At 47.5% G+C, this 17502-nt stretch overlaps 8 protein-coding genes across 8 annotated transcripts; 4 read left to right on the top strand and 4 right to left on the bottom strand.

The window, feature by feature from the left end:
- Positions 1-283: 283 nt before the first annotated feature.
- Positions 284-1764, top strand: TRUGW13939_05757 (uncharacterized protein; the record flags this gene model as incomplete). Its single annotated transcript, XM_035488917.1, has 4 exons — positions 284-310; positions 378-434; positions 513-1682; positions 1738-1764. 4 exons carry the CDS (start codon positions 284-286, stop codon positions 1762-1764), a joined length of 1281 nt encoding a protein of 426 aa, XP_035344810.1.
- A 317-nt stretch (positions 1765-2081) lies between these two features.
- On the bottom strand, positions 2082-3153 carry TRUGW13939_05756 (uncharacterized protein; the record flags this gene model as incomplete). The annotated part of the gene is made up of 2 exons (XM_035488916.1): positions 2082-2924; positions 2992-3153. The coding sequence occupies 2 exons, from the start codon at positions 3151-3153 to the stop codon at positions 2082-2084; spliced, it is 1005 nt and encodes a 334-aa protein (XP_035344809.1).
- Positions 3154-4208: 1055 nt separating this feature from the next.
- Positions 4209-5493, bottom strand: TRUGW13939_05755 (uncharacterized protein; the record flags this gene model as incomplete). The annotated part of the gene is made up of 3 exons (XM_035488915.1): positions 4209-4849; positions 5032-5396; positions 5447-5493. The coding sequence occupies 3 exons, from the start codon at positions 5491-5493 to the stop codon at positions 4209-4211; spliced, it is 1053 nt and encodes a 350-aa protein (XP_035344808.1).
- A 1501-nt stretch (positions 5494-6994) lies between these two features.
- TRUGW13939_05754 (uncharacterized protein) lies at positions 6995-7713 on the top strand (the record flags this gene model as incomplete). Its single annotated transcript, XM_035488914.1, has 3 exons — positions 6995-7067; positions 7128-7523; positions 7610-7713. 3 exons carry the CDS (start codon positions 6995-6997, stop codon positions 7711-7713), a joined length of 573 nt encoding a protein of 190 aa, XP_035344807.1.
- Positions 7714-8218: 505 nt separating this feature from the next.
- On the top strand, positions 8219-9107 carry TRUGW13939_05753 (uncharacterized protein; the record flags this gene model as incomplete). Its single annotated transcript, XM_035488913.1, has 4 exons — positions 8219-8234; positions 8305-8676; positions 8756-9055; positions 9103-9107. The coding sequence occupies 4 exons, from the start codon at positions 8219-8221 to the stop codon at positions 9105-9107; spliced, it is 693 nt and encodes a 230-aa protein (XP_035344806.1).
- A 207-nt stretch (positions 9108-9314) lies between these two features.
- On the bottom strand, positions 9315-13784 carry TRUGW13939_05752 (uncharacterized protein; the record flags this gene model as incomplete). The annotated part of the gene is made up of 5 exons (XM_035488912.1): positions 9315-11904; positions 11986-12177; positions 12442-13424; positions 13486-13639; positions 13693-13784. 5 exons carry the CDS (start codon positions 13782-13784, stop codon positions 9315-9317), a joined length of 4011 nt encoding a protein of 1336 aa, XP_035344805.1.
- A 510-nt stretch (positions 13785-14294) lies between these two features.
- Positions 14295-15876, top strand: TRUGW13939_05751 (uncharacterized protein; the record flags this gene model as incomplete). The annotated part of the gene is made up of 4 exons (XM_035488911.1): positions 14295-14420; positions 14486-14571; positions 14630-14864; positions 14914-15876. The coding sequence occupies 4 exons, from the start codon at positions 14295-14297 to the stop codon at positions 15874-15876; spliced, it is 1410 nt and encodes a 469-aa protein (XP_035344804.1).
- Positions 15877-16409: 533 nt separating this feature from the next.
- TRUGW13939_05750 (uncharacterized protein) lies at positions 16410-17336 on the bottom strand (the record flags this gene model as incomplete). Its single annotated transcript, XM_035488910.1, has 5 exons — positions 16410-16812; positions 16879-16958; positions 17022-17064; positions 17117-17231; positions 17327-17336. 5 exons carry the CDS (start codon positions 17334-17336, stop codon positions 16410-16412), a joined length of 651 nt encoding a protein of 216 aa, XP_035344803.1.
- Between the last annotated feature and the right edge of the window lie 166 nt (positions 17337-17502).

The raw sequence follows: 17502 nt of genomic DNA, 5'->3' as shown, positions 1-17502 counted from the left end.
ATAATATTATATAGTGACTGGCAAGTGAAGCAGATGCATGGTGGGGCTCTTGCCCGATTCGGACTCACTAGTAGCGCCAACTGACCGCCTGGTCCAGCCAGATAGAACTATTTCATATTTGCTGTACGACGAGTCCTTCGCTTGCTGAGCACGTTTTTCATATACATATATAGCACGAGTCCACAGACACCTCCAAGCTACATCGACCGCGATCCTGCCTCTACCGTCCATGTCGCCTTCCATGTTGCATGTGCCGATCCGGGAACACAGCAGCAACAACAACATGGCCTCGACAAAAGCTGTCATTCTGGTCAGTCGTTCACCGGCCACGCACGCTGGTTGTTTCGCTCGTTTTTGTTAACATTTCTCTTCTGCAGGTCGGAGGCCCCTCGCGAGGCACTCGATTCAGGCCACTGTCGCTGGATGTGCCCAAGGTACGTCACCGACGCAAACCGCCCCTAACAACCCCGCGATTGATTGATTGATTTGCTAAATTACACGCGCTGCTGCAGCCACTCTTTGACGTCGCCGGCCATCCGATTATTTACCACTCGCTGAAAGCCGTCGCCAAAGTGCCAGGTCTCCGTGAAGTCGTCCTGGTTGGGTACTACGACGAGACCGTGTTCCGGGACTTCATCAAGGACGCGGGCAAAGAATTCCCCCACCTGCGCATTCAATACCTGCGAGAATACCAAGCTCTGGGCACCGCTGGGGGTCTGTACCATTTCCGCGATGCGATTCTGAAGAACAAGCCTGAGCGCTTCTTTGTGCTCAACTCGGATGTCTGCTGCTCATTCCCGCTCGGGGAAATGCTGGACCTCTTCGAGGAGAAGGACGCCGAAGCCGTCATTCTGGGAACGCGAGTCGGCAACGACGCAGCAACCAACTTTGGTTGCATTGTATCTGACGCGCACACGAAGCGAGTTCTGCACTATGTCGAAAAACCAGAGTCGCACATTTCGAACCTGATCAATTGCGGTGTCTACCTGTTTGCGACGGAAACCATCTTCCCCTCGATCCGCAGCGTCATCAAGCGCCGCACCACCCGTCCTCGTTTGGTTTCGTACCCGTCGTCCGAGAACCTCGAGTCGTCGTTTATTGCCGAAGACGAAGACGCTGAGAAGCCAGAAATGCTGCGTTTGGAGCAGGACATTCTCTCCGACCTTGCCGATAGCAACCGTTTCTTCGTTCACGAGACCAAAGACTTTTGGCGCCAGATCAAGACAGCCGGCTCAGCTGTGCCAGCCAATGCCCTTTACTTGCAGCAGGCCTTCCAGGCGCAGTCGGACGAACTCATCGCCCCCTCTGCCGTCATCGTGCCCCCCGTCTACATCCACCCGACGGCTGAAGTTGACCCAACGGCGAAATTGGGTCCCAACGTGTCCATCGGACCCCGTGCCATTGTTGGCGCTGGTGCCCGAGTCAAGGAGGCAATTATCCTTGAGGATGCAGAGATCAAACACGACGCCTGCGTGCTGTACGCGATTATTGGCTGGGGCAGCCGTGTCGGCGCCTGGGCCCGTGTCGAAGGCACCCCGATTGTGGCGGGCAGTCACTCGACAAGCGTGATCAAGAACGGTGTCAAGGTCCAGAGCATTACGATATTGGGTAAAGAGTGCGGTGTGGGCGATGAAGTCCGTGTCCAAAACTGTGTGTGTCTGCCGTACAAGGAACTGAAACGGGTATGTACCTTTACTTTCTCTCATTCGTTCACTACTAACGAAACTACTCTTGTAGGATGTTACAAACGAAGTCATCATGTAGTTCAGTCAGCACTAGACATGTGTTTTTCTTTTCTTTTGTCTTATCAGCATATCATTCGAAGCCTGATTTAGCACCGTGTCTATCGGAAGCGAATTTGTTTGCCCCAAAAAAATAATGAAGAGCTCTTTATTTCTTAATACTTCCTGTTTCATCTCATTCTGAATATATATGCTATTCTGAGATAATGATGTGACTCAAAAAAATGAATGATTATACGCCTCTAAAATGTTTGCCCTAGTCTGAAAACGCCATTCCTATTGAATCCGTCGCGATGATAAACCCGAAATTCCGAAAAAAGAAGAAGAAAAAAAAAAAAATCAACGAGTATAGTCATATCGGTCATAAGGCGTGTGCTGATATTGTTGGGTCGGTTGAGGTCGATACGATTCATACCCCGTTTGCTCATCGAATCGCGAATTCAACGGCGAATACGGCGTCGAGTTGTTATTGGAAACAGCGGCCCATCGAGAACCGGGAACAGCAGGAATGTCTGGCACGCCGTCGTAATATTCATGGTTATTGTTGTTGCTGCTGCTGCTGCTGACTGCGGCGGCGTGGTGATGATGGGCTGGCTGCGGTTCGTTTTCGAAACCATCATCGTGATATGGGTTGGTTGTCATGTTGTGACTGGGATAGTCGTCCTCGGGGACAGGATGGCGATGCGTGTACTGCGGTTCCTCGGGTCTTACAGTGCCAAAAGCATTATACGCATCTGCGCCGCGATGATGGCCGGATGGATCCTCTGTCAGAGCGCCGCCAGACAGCGCGGGGACGCTGCTCTCAGTGCGGTCGTTCAGCTTGATATCCTCGTCACGGTAGCGCATAGAGCCGACTCTGCTGAGATTGTAGCGGTCGCGGCGCGCGACAACATCGAGAATGATGTGCAAAAAGGTCATGGCGAGTGAGATGACGACAAAGGAGAAGAGCGTCTTGTACAGTCGACACACCATGACTCCGGTCGATGTGCCCCAGTTGCTGGTGTCGCAGGTGACGCTGATGGTTCCCTTCATGCTATATCCAAGTAAACCGATCGAGGCGATCCAGAGGATGAATAAGATGATGTTGAGGACCATGGAGAGCACGGGGCTGAGGCGGTTGCTGCAGTGTAAGATGCCCGTGAGGATGAGGCTGAAGAGAGTGAGGAAGCAGGCAATGAGCAGCTGTTGATTCTATATGTTAGCAACAAACAACAATATAAATGTTCTAGACTCTTGTCGTGCCACTCACGATAACAAATGCAAATGGCAGTTTGAAGCCATCAGCGTGCAGATGAATAGCAAAGTAGATCATTATCGCCGTCACGATCACGGTCGAAATCGCCCAAAGACCTCTGGCAAAATAAAACGGCCCTGCCGAGTAGGGCGACGACATAAACGAGGCTCTCCCCATGGTTGCTTTAGCGATGTGTTTGACTCGTAGATGTTTTGAGATGCAGTTCCTGGTCAGGAATCAAGAGGTTGACTGGCGGCACACAAAGTCATCGATTCAACGGCATATAAAACAGCCGACAGAAGGCAGCGAGCAAGCAGACGACGAGACAGCGGGCATTGTCAGAAGGAGAATTTATGAAGTGATTTTTAAATACGAAATATTCCTGTTGTTGCGCAGCTCTGAAACACAAAGGAGGCGATGCGCGCTGTCATTGCGCGGCCGTGCCCCACTAGCCGGGCAACTGATCGACATGCCTGGATGCACTGCCCTGTCCAGTGTCGACCCCTTTCGTGGTGATAAAAATAGGATTATTATTATAATAGGAATAAAAGGGAAGAGAGAAAAGATATACATCTTATTTGCATGTGTAGAGCCTGGAGAAATCACCTTTTTGGTGCATTCTCATACGTATCTGGAAGCATGATATTGGCATACGCACGTACATGTAAGTGATCTAAACCCGGCTGAATATGTACTCTGGGCCGATACGTAGTTGTTAATAATAGCAATCGTGGGCAGGCTGAGTCGTGTGTATTATGAGCAATCCTCATATACTTCGACAACGTGTATGGCTGTATAGCGCTAACCCTATTCCTTGCCCTATGCGGGCATAAGCCCTAATTGCGGAACAGAGTGAAGCAGTTATATTTACTTTCTTTGTAGAGAATCTGAACACAATTGAATAGTATGCTACGATCAGATAATGATAACCTGCCATCGATAATAACACTATGTATTAAGGTACAATGAGCATCGAGGTTTCCGAAAGTCGTTGGCTTAGATGTGGTAGTATATTGGACCAAAAATTTAACCGGATTTTAACTTAATAAAAGTGTAGGGAGATCTAATCTATAAATTAATTAATAACATTTGAAGACATAACCAAACAAATCAGTGTTCGGCGTAATTTCAATGTTGATTGATACATGCAATTGACATATATCGATACACCAATTCACACACGCATGCCTAGATTGGGTTCGTCAATTACTTAGATTTCACCCATACAGCAATTACTCATTCTCATCATGATCATCAAAAGGCCAATGTTTCCGGATTTGTTCTACAGTTTTTTCAGAGTCTGCCAGAGCTATTGCTTCAGCTTTGAAGCTTTCACTCAGCTCTTTGGCAACATCATATCTTTCATGAGTCACCCACCCATCAATGGACACGCCGAGGCAATTTCGAGATTTCTCCATATCTTCGTCAGCCAGTTTTTGCTCGACTTCCAGACCGAGACACTCATCGATCTCCGCTGTGGTGTAACTAAGCGGGCAACAGGATGAGGTGTCGTTAGCAATTTGCTGCCAGCGTTGACTGGCTCGTATAAGATCAGCCCTTAGTGTGACACTATCCCCTTCCCAAGGATCTCCGGCGTGCTGGAATGGCTTTTGTTTGAGGATTACTCCATCATCAGTGCATGCATCAAAATGGTCTTTGTTGAACTTGGCCGTCGCTGCGAAATAATAGTAGTGGAGATGACGTTTTCGAAAAGCCTCATTGGCAGCCATTTTTTCATTTTCATCCAAGTCATCAAAATTTGCAGGAAGCTGCGGTTTAATAAGATTTTCCGACTCAGCGTCACCATAATTTTGGAAATATTTTGGCGGCCCTGCATGGAGGAACAGGGGAAGTACTGAACAGTGTTGCCAGTCTATCAATGAAATGATATCAAATGAGTCAGAGACCAGTATATTGTTTGGCTGGAGGTCTGGATGGCGAATGATTGGTTTGTTGAAAAAATGCCCTGCTGGCGGGGAAAGAAGGCGAGCAATTTGCAAATAATCACGCAGGTTCCGCACATGTTCAGCAGGGTCTACTTTCTCATAGGCATACAAAGCTCATTTCCAACAGCCTTTTCCATTATAATATACTCAGTCCCAACGGGGTTTTTATCGTCGGCTGAATATGCCAGGACACGGGGTACTGGTATACCTTGCAATCTCACAAAATCCAACGTTGCCACCTCGCTTGCAATGGCAAAGTGCTTCGGTTCGGTTATTGAGTATGGAATACGAGCCACAAGCTGGACTCCATCTCGCATTACGATCTCGAATGTCCGGTTGAATCCCCCCTCGGCAAGTTTCCGGAAAGATGAGATATCCGACTCTGAACGGTCGATGGATGCAGCTGCAACACTTTTTAACTTGGGGATATCGAAAGGCACATATCGTTCGGAAAGGCGGAGTGATTCGTTATAGCTTGAGGGATTCGTTAATCACAGCTTAGAATTGGTGGGAGTTACATTTACACCCATCGACCCGAAGTATAGCTAAAGAAGTCGTGCAAGTCGCTCATCGCACCGCAGCGAGTCGAAAATGGCCGTGATGAGGGAAGAGCATTAGGATTTGGTCTATACTTGAGATAATACACTCCAGTATTGACGTTTACTAGGTGTCGCTTCACTCTAATGGGCGAAGCAACATGAAACATCTTTGGAAGAGCGGTGCATAAGCAAGGGGAAGATGGTTAAACAAAGACAACGCCAACGTTTGAACGCTAAGCCACTTTCGCTCTCGGTCGGTATTAAGCAATCTTCAATTAAATAACCAAAGCAACCAAATACCATGCTAAATTTAAATATGTCGCCGGCCTTGGTTGGCGCTGCGCCAGTTTTACCTAACCGAGGTTCTATTTTATCTACGGGCTCAACAGCGTAATACTTTAGGACTTGGGGATCGATATTCGCTCCATGAATTAAAATAGCTGATTTTATAAAAACTCATGCATTATTTTATGGTGGATGATCTCAACGTGTAAACCGCTAATCAAAAAAGCCCTTGGCAGGCCATCTTCAACCTACCCTAATATCTACTGGATTTTCCATGAAGAACGGAGGACAAAAAGTCTGCATCTGATGGTATATTAATTGCAAGAGGTACCTTGTATGTTCACAGTGAGTCTTGCCTCAACTGAGTTTCAACTCCATGATGTGCGTCTTAGAAATCATTGTCTGTTTCATGCTTTTCTTAATCTTCCTTCCTCCCCCTTTTTCGGTTTTCTTCTTTCATTCTATCTTTCTTGATTCTTCTAAATATAAACATTTGCCTTGAAAGTCAGTGTCACTACCAAGCATGAATTGCCCCATTTATTGTTTTATTGAAGAGCTCGAAAACTCTAGTTCGCAAACACTAATTTCTTTTCTTTCGTCCGATCAACTTCACACAAAAAATAGCTATACTGGCAAACTATATTTCCTCTCATCATTTCTACTAGATGAAATTTAGTTTATTTATATAGAGTAGTGGCTTTGCTTATTCACTTATAATCGGCACTTTATGAGGTTATGAGGCCGGTGATGTGTAGAGTTCTCGGATATTATAGCAAGCCGTTTCAGACTCACCAAACAGTCCAATAACGGGACCTAACCAGGGGGCATGTCATCCAACAACAAAGAATAATCCCAGTTGCGTATTGGAGTTCAACACGGAAGAGCATTCTAGATCTCCGACTACTAGTATGACTAGTCGAGTATTCACCAATCAAAAGACAACTCAAGAGACACCGGCTACGATTAATGAGCAGTGTACAAAGACTCACCAATAAGTCCATGACCCTTTGAAACACCATGTTTTGATGACACATTACCACTCTAGCCCAGTCAAAAACACGCCAACTAGTGACTCAAACCTACATGTAGGTGAGTTAAGGACTTGGTTATAAAAAGGCTTCGTAACACCCTCCTCTTTTTCCTCTTACATCTCACTCAAACTTTATCTTCTTCCTCTCGGTTCAGTGTATCCCAAGCAACTAGTCGTATACTACCAAGTTAACCCATCCAAATAACCTGACCATCAAAATGCACCGAGCAATCTTCCAGTCTTTGTGTATGATGCTTTTTGCCATCTTCGTGGCAGCATCTCCTTTTCATGGTAGGTCTCCCACTGGCATATTATCTTGATATCGACCTGGAACTGACGGGACATACAAAGGCGTCACACGCAGAACAATCGGCCTGGCCAAGCGTGGTAGCCGTGACGTAGATGGAGGAAACCTGTATTGTCTCTCAGAAAACAACGACCACATTCCGGAAGATTCAAATTACTTCATGACTCAAGAAGGCGCGCAAACTTTTGCCACCGCAGCCTGTAACGCCTGGGCAAAGAGAAATTCCACGCTCCATTTGTCATCTAAAACCAACAGTACTCTGGATCTGATGCTGTCTGATTTCTTGTCCCCTCCTACCGATGACAACGATCCGCAGTATGGCAGGGTGATTGCCACGGCAGGATATTCTGCTAGTGAAACATGCAACGGAACTATCAATTTTGCAGATAAGTACATACACGACAGGTGCAATATAGGGCTGTTCACTGCCATCAACGGGTGTAAGTATTTCCCTTTGCATCGCTTTCATTAGGCTGCTGCTTGCCCCAAAAGAAAGGATGGCTGACCAACTCTGGACTTCAAACAGGCGATACCAAAAATACCAATTTCACCCTTTGGAAACAGGGAGGGCGGTTCCACCACGGCTGCGTTACCTGGACTATCTCCAAACTGGCGGTTAATGATCTATAATAATAAGGGTCGAAGCCTCTAGGGCCGTTCTCGAGCTAGCTCTAATACTTGAGGCTGTATTTCAGGCTATCTTTCATCCTTGAGTGTTTGAAAATGGCTACCACTAGAGTTATAGTGTTAGTGTTAGATTTCTTCATGACCCTTTGGTCCAACCTACTTACCCATCGTTTACCTTTTTAATCTGTTCCAAGAAAAAGAAATAAAAAACAAGTTATGTTAGAGAATCCTGACGTGTTTGTAGAGTGAGTTGATGTAGTCACGGAAGTGCCTCTCATGTGGGGAAGGAAGGCGCTGACGCATGGAGGCTTCTGCCTTGCGCCGCCGGGCATCGCGTGCTACCTCCGACCTGTTTCACCCACACCCCCCAAGTGGCTATACATCAATTGGCAGTGAACGAGAATACTCGACCTGCAGAAGCCACTTTTTTTCTTCTACAAGCACTTGCTAGAACACAATTCCGAGTATCTACTGTGCGCTGGGAGCCACCCCGCACCGCAATAACAAAATGGCGACATACGAGGGTTAGTAGAATCAAAAGAATCCTACCCATAATCGTGTCAACTCTCTAACATGCTGGAAAAAAACAAATAGTCGAACACAATACTACCGACCCCAGGATAACCAACCAAGACCGCCCGCGCCGTCCAGACCTGTCAACCTTCTTCGCAACTCTGTCCGAAATCACTCCCAACCCCGCCGAAACCCGTACGAGAGAACATGCTGTCCCCGTACCTGGCGATGTCAGTGCGGCTTTCCGCTCACTCGCAGAGGCATTTGATGTGATGAGACGGGAACATGACATTGGAGGCGCTGGTGATGATGGTGGTGGTGAGGGTGGTGACGAGACGGCAGGCGAGGACCATCACGGTGCTGCTCTGATTGATCAAATGATCGAGGCATTGGTCCAGGGTGCGGAATTGCCACCAAGGGAAGTGGAAGGAGTCAACGAAGAGTTCTGCGATTGTATGTGTTTTCTTCTTTTCTTGCTACCCCCATACTGTATGGATATTCTGTATTCCTTGAGAAACTAACTAGACTCCAGCTCTCGACCGTGTCCCTCGCTCAACACTCAACGACTCACAGTCATGTCCGATTTGCAGTAACCCATTCCTCGACGACCCTTACCCCCTTGTTGTGCGACTACCCTGCCATACCACGCATCTTTTTGATCTCGAATGCGTCCGGCCCTGGCTCCGCCTCCGAGGAACATGCCCGTTAGACCGAACGGATTTTGGAAAGAAGCAGCGCGAGAAGGAATTGGAGCGAAGAAAACAGCAGGAAAAACGGAGAGCTGCAGCTGCAGCTGTGGAGGACGATGAAGACGATCTGGATGGGATGTATGGTTAGTACCATAATAGTGTGAAGCACCGAAGAACTTAATGAGTCAAGTCTGATCTCGAAATTCTACATACAAATTTTTACGACAAGATGAGAGCACTTTTTTTTTTGAGTATATTTATTCTATACCTCTTAGCTATACGAATCAGAAAACACTTTTTTTCACATGTCATTCCGTTCATTTCTTTCGTACATTCGTCTCATTATGCATGATGGTTCATAAAAAAGGTCTATGTGGAAGTTCCCAGCAGAGCCGGAAAAAATTATTCCTCTTCTAACAATTCCTCAATACGACTCGTGGCCGACGTTGGCCCAGTCTTCTTCTGGATAGCCAGTTTGCCCACCTCGTCAATGACCGCTTCGTAGCCACTCTTTTCCAGCACGCCGTTTTCGTCTCGAACGACTTCCCTGGCCTCGAGTTCCTCGACGATTTTCTGGTTTTCTTTGTTATTTTCAAGAAGGAATTTCAAGCACATGACCGCATGTTCCTTCATGTAAGGATTGTGTGCATCGAAACTGGTGCAGGACAGGATACATTCTACACCGCGATGCTCGCGAATCTGGGTTTGGACTTCAGGAGATCGCCACACGAGGGAGGACAGCACCAGTAGGACAAGTTTTTTGAGGTTGCGCCATTCGAATTCACAGGGATCTTCGGTGATAGGCGCAGAGTCGGCTCGGGAGCCAGAATCATCGCCGTTATCGTCTACTGGGTCAACATCGGTGGGGTCGTACGGGCGTTCCACCGCAACTGGTTGCGCAGATTCCTTGGTAGGACTGTTGGCACCCTGGAAAGCTGAAGCTGGCGGCGGGTTGGTCATCATTGAACTAAGGGAACCTTTGGGAATGTTCGCGTCCAACTCCTTCAGCAGTGTAACCAAATCATAGGCGAGCTCCCATTTGATAAGCAATTTCTTCCAGTCGTTGTTCTCTGTGAGCACTGCGAAAAATTCCACAAGCTGATATACGCCTTCGTATACCCTCTCCATATCCCAAAGGTTTAGCGGGAAATCCTCTGGCAATGCTCTGTTTGCTCGGATTTGGCCTTGAAGATAGATCAGGCCGCATGACTCTGGTATGATGGTTCCTCGAAAGATGGTAAAGATATATCGCGTTGTGAGTACATCTACCCTTGTTAAACTGGCTGGAATCGGGGGCTCAGCTGGCGGAATGTCTTTGGGTTGCTTTAATGACCCTGGTGTATACTTCTTTCTGAAAATTTGTGTCAGGATCTTCACCACGACCGCTTGTGCTGGAGAGATGATATCCTTCTGCTGGCCGAAATCAGCATAAGCGTGAGACATTAAGCCATTTTTCAGGATCGCCTCCATAATCTGCTCCATATATTTAAAGTATTGCTCCTCGTCAGGGAGATCCCAAGCCGCGATGAAAATCAATAATTCACGGAGCAAGTTGCGGCCGGTTTCCTGTGTCAGCAGGATGTGACATCGAATTGCTTGCATGTTCTGAATCACTTCTCGGTCCCCATTCTTCACCCCTAGATTGTCCACTATACCAGCTTTGACGATCATTGGAAGTGCCTCAATTTCGGCTGGGCCCAAGACAAGAGGAATATCCGTCAACAGCCCTCGCTGTTGATCACCGGGTCTACCCCGATAGTCGTCGTCGTCATCTTCGTCTTCTTCCTCTTCATCTTCTTCATCAAGACTGCCTTCCACACCGTCGTCAAGGCTCTGGCCATCATCATCACCAACGCCGTCATCATGGTCATAGGGATCGTCGCCTTCGCCGAGTGCTTGAGAAGCTTCTTGTGCACGAGCCATCAACTCTTGCTTGGCTAATTGCAAGGCGTCAACCCCAGACTGATAAGTCCGAGACATGGTCGTATCCTCTTCGGTTATAGGCGAGTCTGCTGCAAATGCACTGTACCTCTCGAAGTCGGGAAGATCTGCCCAACAGATTCGTGGATACCCTGCTGTGGCGCTTCGGTCTATGCAGAGTATAGGTTGCTTTTTGATATCTTCCTCTGGTTCCGGAGGATCTTGTGTTCGGTCTTTTAATCCTCTCATTTCGTCCGCTTTATGTCCAAGGATTGCCGTTAGTGCGGTACGTATTTCCTTCACTTGTTCCGGGTCCTTGCCCATCTCTTGAATTTCTCTCAGGTCACGTCCAAGAAGCTTCTCCATGTGATCTTTGATTTGTGCCAACAATAGCATGGCGGCTTCCTCCTTGATGTTGGCGGGCTCTCTCGGAAAACTTGAGATAGTCTCAATCAACAAGTCTTCGGCTGCTTGCTCGCTCCGAGGAGGGTCGATCGATCGCTCACCCGTCCTCACAATCGGAGCAACGCCTTGTGGTGAAGGGCTTGCGGGATCAAGTGGTTCCATTGGCGTGATGAGTTTGTAATCGCCATTTGAGTGGTATCCGAACACATCCAACCACAGAACAAGCTTGCGCTGTTCGTTTTGCATGATGAAATTGTTCAAAAATTGCAGGCATATAATCAACAGACTTTTGTACAGGTTGACAACCTTTTGCCAACGCTCCTCGTTTCTCGCATTTGCATCTCCGTCGAAACCTCGGGCGGTGACCCGAACGCATGTATCAATCAAAGCCAGTATCCGCTGGTCAAACCCTTTCTCTGCTGCCAAATTCTGCGCTCTGTTGGTGGTGGCGAGAAGGTTTCGAGCGATGGTACAGAGGTCACGAAGTCGTTCGATGTCCTTGACTAGGTTAAGGTAATTGTATGCTATCAAATTAGAGGACGAATGATCGTAGTTTGCCGTCGGCGGGCATTTCCAGGCAAACGATTGCGATTCTAAGACTGGGATCGCTTTGGTGAGAACGTCGGTGAGGCCTTGCCAGATATCCGTAGACAGGGCAAGACTTTGTCTGTACGAGTGTTTGTTAGATTCAGTCCAAAACTATATGAAAACGTTTGTCAAAAGAAGAAGAAAAGGTTAAACGACATACCGGACTTCCATTTCATGGCGCGTCTTCAGAACAATCTTCTTCCCCGCAATCAGCATCTCCTCCAACTGTTTGTCGTCGATCATGCCTCGCGTCTCATAGTGACTCAATGTCCCCGCAAGAACGACCTTGAGCAGCAGCTCGGCGGGGGTGCATTTTGGCTCGCTTCCTCTAAAATTGTGTTCTGTCATATTGCTACGAGAACCGGCCGTGGGCCAACAGTGAGGGGTCAAGTCGCAGCAGCACAATAAAGACAGCAGAGCCAGTTGCAAAAGAAAAAAAAAGAGCGGACAAGATGCGGAGGAAATGATCCTAACTTTCAATCATCATTTCAAACTTGGCGGCGGCCGGGCCCGGTTTTTCCGCTCCGGGCGTTATCTTATCGCTTGTTCACAGGAAATTCCATTCACTTCTTAATTTGATATTTATTCATGTATATCCAAAGATAGTCATAGTCACTATTGTACATCCCAGTTCATCGTATCTCTCAGATTCCGCCAAAACCCCAGGTCATATATATTGTCGATAGTTCGAATGTTTCCGATGCGATGGAACCGCGGATCGGCAGGTGCATTTTCATCTTCAGGTTGCAGGATGCAACTGGACTGCGTGGCAATGGAAAAACCGACCCTGGGTGGCTCACCACCTGTCATTATCAGGACCTGGTCAGTGGTCCCGGGCCAGCGTGACTTTGGCTCGATAGAGTCGTTCCGCGGCTTCGGGGTTCTGTAGATTTCCCTCTTGCTTGCCCTGTAAACCAACCCGTCCGCAATATCTTCCTTCCAGTCATCCCACTTTGACGTCTCATTGGTGGTCATTCCAGCCCAGATAAGATAGCAATGGTAGACCAGGAATCCCAAAGCAAGCGGCGTTGTCATAACTGTTAGCAGAAAAATAGAGCCGATTCGAAGTTCATCGGTGACGGCATAACCCCAGTAGTTGATAAACGTAGACCAGGATAGCCCGGCGCTCCAGCGTGAGCTTCGACTGTGGGAGAGCGTCATTTGTAAATTTTCATCGAGGATGACGTAGCCCAGTCTCACACCGTATGCGAGCAAGACCGTGAGAGACAGTAGCAAGCCTATAAAGTAGCGATGGTTATTGCGACCCACGCAATTGCTAAGCCAGACACAGTGGTGGTCATGCTTGGAGACGCAGACGTTGCAAACACTACAATGCTTGCTCCGCGCAGGCTTCAGAACACGACACGTAGAGCACTCGTTCCCCGGGTGGAAAAGAACTCGGTCATATGGATACCGAGCCAACTCGCTTCTGACATTCTCCGGAGTGATGGAAGATTTTGTTGTCACACTGGCATATAAGTAGATATATGGCAGGCTGATTGATATTGGAACAGCGATCCGGTGTAGATCGTTCAGTCTAGACCATGCAGCCGGTACAAATACCAGCTCGGAGATTGACAAGAGCGATGCGAAGAATATCTAGCATTGGTAAGCGCAAGTTTTCAGAATAGAAAAAAAAAACCAAAAAAAAAGTACGTACCAACACGACCGGATGGTTTTCGTACATCAAATACTTGCCAGCGCCAGTACAGCACGAGAGCAACCGGCCCCCGGTGAGAAATGAGTCGATTCGAGTCAGGCCACGCGGAATGTATATCCAGAGAGCTCTATGCAAAAAACCGATGGGTGTTTTCCTATCCCACGCATGAGGACATGGCTCCACTAGAACGACATAGAACAAGCGTACCTAAATGCTGGCAATCGGCCAAAAAGCGCGATGAATACAAGAAGCGAAATGGACAGCACGGCCAGCGCGACATTTCGCAACACACCACCCATTTTGAGGGTTTGAAAAACAAAAGCAGCTAGCTGTGTCGTGATCTAGTCATTATCTATAAATTCAGATTTCGATCACACCAAGTAATGATGCCGGACGAGCTAAACATAGGGCCGAAACGTTAAAAGGAAAGGGGGGAGAAGCGTAGCATGCATAGTGGATGTTTGAGGCTAGTGACGAAGCTGATCTCGCCGCGTCGAAAATGGACTCAGCGTTCCCGTGCTTTCACGTGACCCGTTTTTAAAAGTCGTGCACTCCTTTAATTCTGTTTTTGTCCTCTGGGGATTGCTTCGATCAGAAGCATGAAATGAACTTTCGGGATTCGACTGTGCTCGAACGCGCCTAGCGACCATTAGCTCTCCAGGAACAGTCGGATTGAATGACTAACGAGTTCTCTTCTTGAGCGCGTCACGTCCCCTGTATGCGCCTCGCCAGCTCTATCCAGACAAGGTCATTAGCATGAACAAGCTCAAATTCGAACTCGATATTCTCACTGGAATTATTAACCAAATATGATCGCGACTGTAGTTTATACAAAACCCCATCCAGATGGGCGCACTGGAACCCTGTTTCAAGGCAAACGCTTCTGGCTGTCGCTGAATGTCCCCCAACGAGATAGGTTCAAAGAAGTCATCAAGGTAAATCTTCATTTAATTTGATTAGATTATATTTTGGAGTTTCAGACTAATTTTATTATATTTAGCTGAATGGTGGTGATGTTGTTCTTCAAGAGAAAGATGCAAATATTAAGCTAGTGGATCACACAAAACGTGAAATTCCGCTGGATACGTAAGTTATGGAGTCATATGTTGAATTTGTGTATTCATGTGCTGAATATAAAAACAAGGTACTCATACAAATATGTGGAAAAGTCCATATTGAACGGTCAACTTGAAGACCTGGAAGCTCACAGAGCTGGCAAAACCCACCGTCCAGTTGGTGCACACAACATACCCGCGAGGACCCGTAGAACACCTTACACGCTTGAGGATGATCAGGTTCTGTGGGACTGGTTGAATCCATATGAACAGAGAGGAGATCAGGTTTCGGGCAATTTGATCTATCAACACCTGGCTAAAGATGTAAGCATGCAATGAAAGTGAGAGAAGATCATATTAACCAGTTTTTCAGCATCCTCGACACACATTTCAGTCATACCGGGATCGTTATTTGAAACACATCCGTGGAAAGCCTCGTCCTGGTGGCCCTCCTAAAGAAGACCAACAGCAAGACACAGCCGCCGAAGACCAAAGCTCGTCAGAGCGAGGATCACAACGAGGATATTCTCAGCAGCTTTCTGCTGTTCGAAATGCCCAGTCCGACTCCATCCCACGTACTCCAGAGTCTTCTGTGTGGAGAAATGCATCTTCTCAGGCAGAGAATCAACCATCCGCAGCCGAGGCTGGCCCTTCTGAAGCAACGGAGCTGGTCAGGCAGCCTGCAAGAAGCAACCTGAAAGTAATTAAGCGGAAGCGGCTCTCCAATGAAGACCCTCCAGCCGTGCCAAAATTTGACACGGATAATAACCCGGCAAAGCGTAGACGACATGCGACAGAAGCTGGTCCGTCTACACCTAGCCAGTCTGATAATGTCCCTACAACAGAAAAACAAACCGATCGGGGCCCAGCACCCGAATCTATTCGATCACAATCAAAAACCACGTCGCAATACGAAGAGGAAACCAACCTCGCGGCCTTGCTGGAGCTACCACTGGCTGGACCTGCTCTTGGAGGCGAGGACGACAGTGATGAAGACCCGGACGAGGACGGTGACAGTGAAGGTGTTGCGGCCTGGATGGAAGAACACATACGCAACGGTAAAACCGGCGAGCATCTTATCATGGCTCTAGACTGCACTTCTATGAATGCAGAGTTAGCAGACCGTGTTGTGGCTTTGCTCAGTGCAGGCCATGAAATTCCGAGCGACATCCCGGGTGTTTGGACAAAGGACGAAGACGAGATTCTCCTAGGCTCTGAAACGCGGAAAATTCAAAGTTTACTTCAAAAGCATGGATCCGACTTTTATAACGAGCGTTTCAAGTATCTGGAAGAGCGCCAGAAAGCTCAAGATGTGGTTATGAGGGAAGAAGACTGATCGACTTGCGTGTATTTGTCGTTCAGAAGAAACGAAAATGACGTTGAACTACTTTATCTCGCCTAATCATTGGCCTTGAGCTGTTGGAAAATTCACATGAAACGCTTGGTTGATATTCCCTAAAGACGATAGAATGGCCGTATAGAAAGCACAAGCAGGAGCATCGAATACAAGAAACGGCGGTGGTAATGTTAAAATTACATGTAGAAAAAAGAAAGAAAGAACGAAAATGTTGCCGGTAATCAAATAAGCTGGTAAATCCAAAGATAACAAACAATTCCTGTTCACATAACAAGGTAAAACGGTACGCCCTCCACAAAGCTAAGTATTAAGGATCTTAGCTGCCCTTCGACGGGGCCCTGAAAAGGGGGTTCAAGGCCATTGTCGTCTAATTAGTAGTTTCTTTGAATGTGCTTGAATATATGGTCAGTTAATTTCTCCATTTTGATAGGTTCGTGAAACATACAGATGTGCCTCGTAGAATTTTAACATCTAGTTGATTGTAAGCGCAGGTCAATATATATATGGGAATATTAAATTCCACTGGGTATAGGCTGACTCACCTTCATTGGCATTTTCTCATAGCATTGTTCGATTGCAATTTTGACGGATTTGCCATTTTTAAACTGTGCGTACGCATAAAGGTTTCCTTTCTCATCCGGCACTATCGTCTCGACCTTGTCGACATCTTTTTCCTCCCAATCCTCTGGGCTGATATCCCTTTCGTCGTCGTCAGGTGAGACATGGGCTTCTCTCTTTGCGGAAGTCTCAGTGCCGTTCGCCGTGCCCCTAGGCTTCTTCGTTTTCTTTGGATCGGGTGTTGATTTGGCTTCACTCATGGATTTTCGCTTTCTCCCTGGGGCTTGCTTTCCGGGTGGCTGTGGTCGGCCGCCCAGTTGGGAGAAGTATTCTTGGACGACTTCTGTTGCGCCCTCCCTGTATGAACAAAAATAGTAAGCAAGGCTGGCTGTGTTGGCCGCGTCGATGGAGAATCAACCATACAGTAATCCATCCACAGGCTCCAGAGTCTGGTCTTCGGGGTCATCGTATCCTTTCCACTTGACATTTAACAATAAATCGCCCTGGTGTCGGAGTTAGCTGGCGGGCCGTTCATTCACTTTGCGGATTTGTTGCACTAGACGTACGTTCTTCTTAAACTCATGACCGACAATTTTTTCAACGACGTATCTAATATACCCGTCAGCCATCGGTGCAGGCGATTGGAGAATTAGTGGCATACACGTCCTCTTCCTCGCTCTCAGAATCCTCGTCACCACTCTCCTCCGTTTTTTTGTTCTTGACCTCAAACGGAATTGGGCCACCAGTGGACTCGTCACCGGAGGAATGTTCGCGCTCTAATAAAACCCAATGTTAGCACCCATGCAAAAAAAAGCACTCCTAGATCCAAGCTATTGCAAAGCGCAAAGCAGATAGCCTTTGTGCCACTCACGAGGGCTCATGTCGGGTCCTGGCTTAAACCGAGAGACGACGTTGCGTATGATATCCAATTTCGCTTCGAAGGGCGCCCAAAAGGTAGGCGCAAATTATCTCGACCAGGTGAAAAACAAAACCGACGAGGCTAGCGGGGGGGCGACAGCTCTGAGTGCTCAAGAAATGGCAGCAGAG

The sequence above is a fragment of the Talaromyces rugulosus genome, chromosome III (genome assembly GCF_013368755.1).
Source record: "Talaromyces rugulosus chromosome III, complete sequence".
NCBI lineage: Eukaryota > Fungi > Ascomycota > Eurotiomycetes > Eurotiales > Trichocomaceae > Talaromyces > Talaromyces rugulosus.
Note: the sequence above shows the minus strand (reverse complement) of the source record. Positions and strands in the feature narration are given on the sequence as shown.